Source organism: Gavialis gangeticus, unplaced genomic scaffold, assembly GCF_001723915.1.
Source record: "Gavialis gangeticus isolate Ggan-Ray unplaced genomic scaffold, GavGan_comp1, whole genome shotgun sequence".
Classification (NCBI taxonomy): domain Eukaryota; kingdom Metazoa; phylum Chordata; order Crocodylia; family Gavialidae; genus Gavialis; species Gavialis gangeticus.
Genome location: NW_017729001.1, coordinates 27777262 through 27780946, shown reverse-complemented (window position 1 = coordinate 27780946; position 3685 = coordinate 27777262). Strand labels below are relative to the sequence as shown.

The following is a 3685-nucleotide window of genomic DNA, read 5'->3' as shown; positions in this document are numbered from 1 at the left end:
TAGAGGGGGAGGATCACCTCCTTGGCTCTACTCGAGATGCACCTGTGGATGCATGACAAGGTCCGGTTAGCCCTGCCAACGATGACCTCGCATTGTCGGCCCATGTTCATCTTGGAGTCAATAATGACTCCAAGATCCCTTTCTGCCTCCGTGCTCTCGAGTAAGGAGTTCCCCATTGTGTAAGTGTGCTGCTGGTTCCTACTGCCCAAATGCAGCACCCTGGTTGTGCCTTGCTGAAGAGATGAAGTTGTTTGGAGAATAACTACAGACCACAGTTTCCAGCAGTCTCATCTCTGCAATTCTTATTCTTTTACTATTTGTATGTAATGTAATGGCAAAATTTCCCTTTCTAAAAGGGTCAGAATGAATCCACCAGAAGGTTAGTTCACACAACCATAGAAGTAAGAACTACAAGGATCTGGTCTGACTTTGGAACCGACCTCAGCACATTTAGAAATCTTTATTCACTCAGCTATAGATAGTTCCATGTGACAGAAAGTCTACCATGTTCTATCTTGTTTGTAGTGAGCCATAAAGCAGTTTAATCCATTTCACTGTTGAAATGTTTCTTCATAAAGTGCTGAGTATCACAGCCAGTCTAAAAAGCATTTCTTCTGCTGGGACCTGAAAGTCAGGCCAACCATATGGTTGAGGCAGAACAGTTTGTTCTACTGTTTGAAAGTTGCATTTCCTTCGCTTTTTAAGCATCTGATGCTTCCCCTTCTTTCTTCTTCTGCTCTTTCTCTCCTGTAGAGCCCAGTCCCAGAAGAACTCAAAATGGGAGAGAAGTTTATCCGTTTTTCAGTGAATTTTTCTCCCAAACTCCAAGAGGTTATCAATGAAACGAAATACATGGAACAGCTGGGATTCCCAGTGCCTGAAATAGCAAGGAATGTTGCTCTGCAGGAAGATAAATTTCTTAAGTAAGGAACCTGCTTGCATTCAAGTTAAAGTCTGTACAACTATTGATTTCACTTGGAGCAGGACTGGTCCCTGGTGTCCTCAGACATTTGAAATATGAGACCATTCACTCAGTAGTGTATTTTCTTGAACAAATTGTTAATACCCAGTTGGCACAGGTAATCGTTCCTCTGGCACTGTCTGCATTCTCTTGGTACAGAGCTACATCAGGGAAGCAAAACAATACATCAAAACCCCCAAGGAAGCCAAAGAAATGGTACATTTTATTGCTATAAATTGTAACATTTCTCAGGCATCATATCCATTTAGAAGATCTTGGCTCAGTGCCTGACTCCACCCCAGCTCTCTGTGTGACCTTGAGCAAACTGCACGGGGCCAGATTTTCAAACAAATTTAGGCAAATAAAGATGCAAAAAGTGGGATTTTCTAGACTGCCTTACTCATAGTTCTCAGGCACGTGCTTTAAGTTAAGTTTATCTTAAATTCTTTTTTTGGGTTTCAGTCAGAGGGTCGAAACCATGTTCTACTGAAGTCAGTGGGAATCTGTCTTGATTTTAGTAGGAATTGGATTAGGGCAGTGTTCAAAGCCTGTTAAAATATCAGTCCATCTTACGTGTTGCTGAGGAGTAAAGAAATAATGAATGAATGGTAATACATTCAGAGTCTTTGTTCAGACCACTGAATAGTTGACTTTGAGCAGACTTCATGTCTTCAAGCCTCAAGCTAATTGGTTGACAATCAGGTTTTCAGTCTAGGCTGAAATCTTCAATACCAGAGGTTACATTTTGCTTGTAATTCTCTATAGACACACCAATGGAATGAAGACTATGCTGGATCACTACCACATATTAATGGGAACATTGAATGAAGCAGAAACCCAGCTTCTTGGTGATCACATTCAAGAGCTCTGGAGAGTATTTAGATCAGGATACAAGAGACTCAACTGGAATTCATTAGGTAACTTACTTGGTATTTTAAAATGAGCTCAAAATGGAACATTTTCCACACTATATACTTCTGTTACCATGTCTGATGTCAGCACTTTGTTTCTATCTAAAGCAGAGTGGAAAGGAATACAGTTGGATATCAGGGTTGTAATTAATTGAGTTGTGTTAGCCCCAGTTGAGGATATAGGTTTTTATGGTGTGAATATATGGGTCGGTCCACTGGCCTGGCCCAGTGCCTAGTGAAAGCTGTGAAAGTCGTCAGTGAATATAAAATTTGAACTCCAGCGCATGACCAAAAGGAAGTAACCTTGTTGGTCTCAGAAGGAAGGGGTACAGCATTACCAACATCATTGTTTTAGACAACATTAGTAATATGGGGGTGAATGGTTTGATAAAGAGAAAGTAAGCAATGCGCTTTTTTTTCAAGGTATTGGTGACTATGTTATTCGGTGCACACAAGCCATTGGGAAGTTTGAATCGTTGGTACATCAGGTTCATAAGAATGCTGATGACATAAATAACAAGCTTTTATTAATTGAATCTACAAATCTATTTAAATCACCACTCCAGAAAAATGCTGATGAACTTCCTGGTAGGTTGTACATTTTATATTTTCTTTTCTAGGCTCTGTGTTGTATCTTATTGAAGTGATACTTTTTTCTCATTGCTAAGGAAACATGGTATTTAATAGTTCCCAAGGTTAAGTAGGCCACCATCCCACAGTATAATGAAGAGAGGATAAGGTTAATTTCAGTACCCTCAGCTGGTTGTGTTGGTGAGGCAGACATGGAGATCTGCTTAGAATAGATTCCATATCTTCTAAGCTTCTGGTCACCCACATCCTTGTCTTTGATTTCCTCCTGAGTTCCCCCATGTTCATCTCTATGGGAGGGTTCCATGGAGCTGCATTCCCCCATATATATTGTCAGCTGCCATCTTGTGCAGCTAAGCTGATCATCTTTTGCCATCATGAAGAGTGTGGCTAGAGTTGCTTCCTAGCCCATATGGAAAATTCTCTATCACGAGTGTAACTGGTGGAGGTCAACCATTCCATTATGCCTCTTGATTTGTTATCTTGGTCAAATTTTAAGTATCTGACTCTACAAGTCCTGAATAATAATGGAGAATATTCTTGAATAATGTGGAAGATCAAGGTGCCATATTTAATCACAAACACATGCTCTGAAATAAGACATGCACCTTGTTTTGGGAAGGCAGAAAAGAAAGATTTTTCTTTTAACCCAATTTCTCCAAATCAGTCTCTCCATGTAAGACACGCACTCCAATTTTTGATCACTAATTTTTGGAGAAAAGTGAATAAATTGTCAATCGTCATGGTGCCGTGTGACCAGTGGAGTCCCCCAGGGCTCTGTCCTTAGACCCGTATTGGACGGAGGCGCTCAACCATATGAATGGCCCTCCTCTGGACCCTCTCCAGGTTCTCCACATCCTTGAAGTGCGGCGCCCAGAACTGGGCACAGTACTCCAGCTGCAGCCTGACCAGCGCCGCATAGAGGGGAAGCAAGACGTCTCTGGACCTGTTAGTGATGGGAAGAAAAACCTGCAGCATCCTTATAGGCTCGGCAGTGCTACACACTGGCTAGCACTACAGAAGAAAGAGACTTGGGGGTTTTCATTGACCACAAGATGAACACGAGCTTGCAACGCGACGCTGCGGCTACTAAAGCAACCAAAATGCTGGCTTGCATCCATAGATGCTTCTCAAGCACATCCCAGGACGTCATTCTCCCCTTGTACTCAGCCTTGGTGAGGCCGCAGCTGGAGTACTGCGTCCAGTTTTGGGCTCCACAATTCAA

The 3685-nt window shown here is 42.1% G+C and overlaps 1 protein-coding gene across 1 annotated transcript in view; it reads left to right on the top strand.

Annotated features, from left to right (window-relative positions):
• DNAH10 (dynein axonemal heavy chain 10) overlaps positions 1-3685 on the top strand; it is a 92876-nt gene that overhangs the window by 18321 nt on the left and 70870 nt on the right. The window contains exons 15-17 of the mRNA XM_019507118.1: positions 754-923; positions 1727-1878; positions 2296-2460. Coding sequence (XP_019362663.1) covers positions 754-923; positions 1727-1878; positions 2296-2460 — 487 coding nt within the window. The remainder of the gene's footprint in view (positions 1-753; positions 924-1726; positions 1879-2295; positions 2461-3685) is intronic.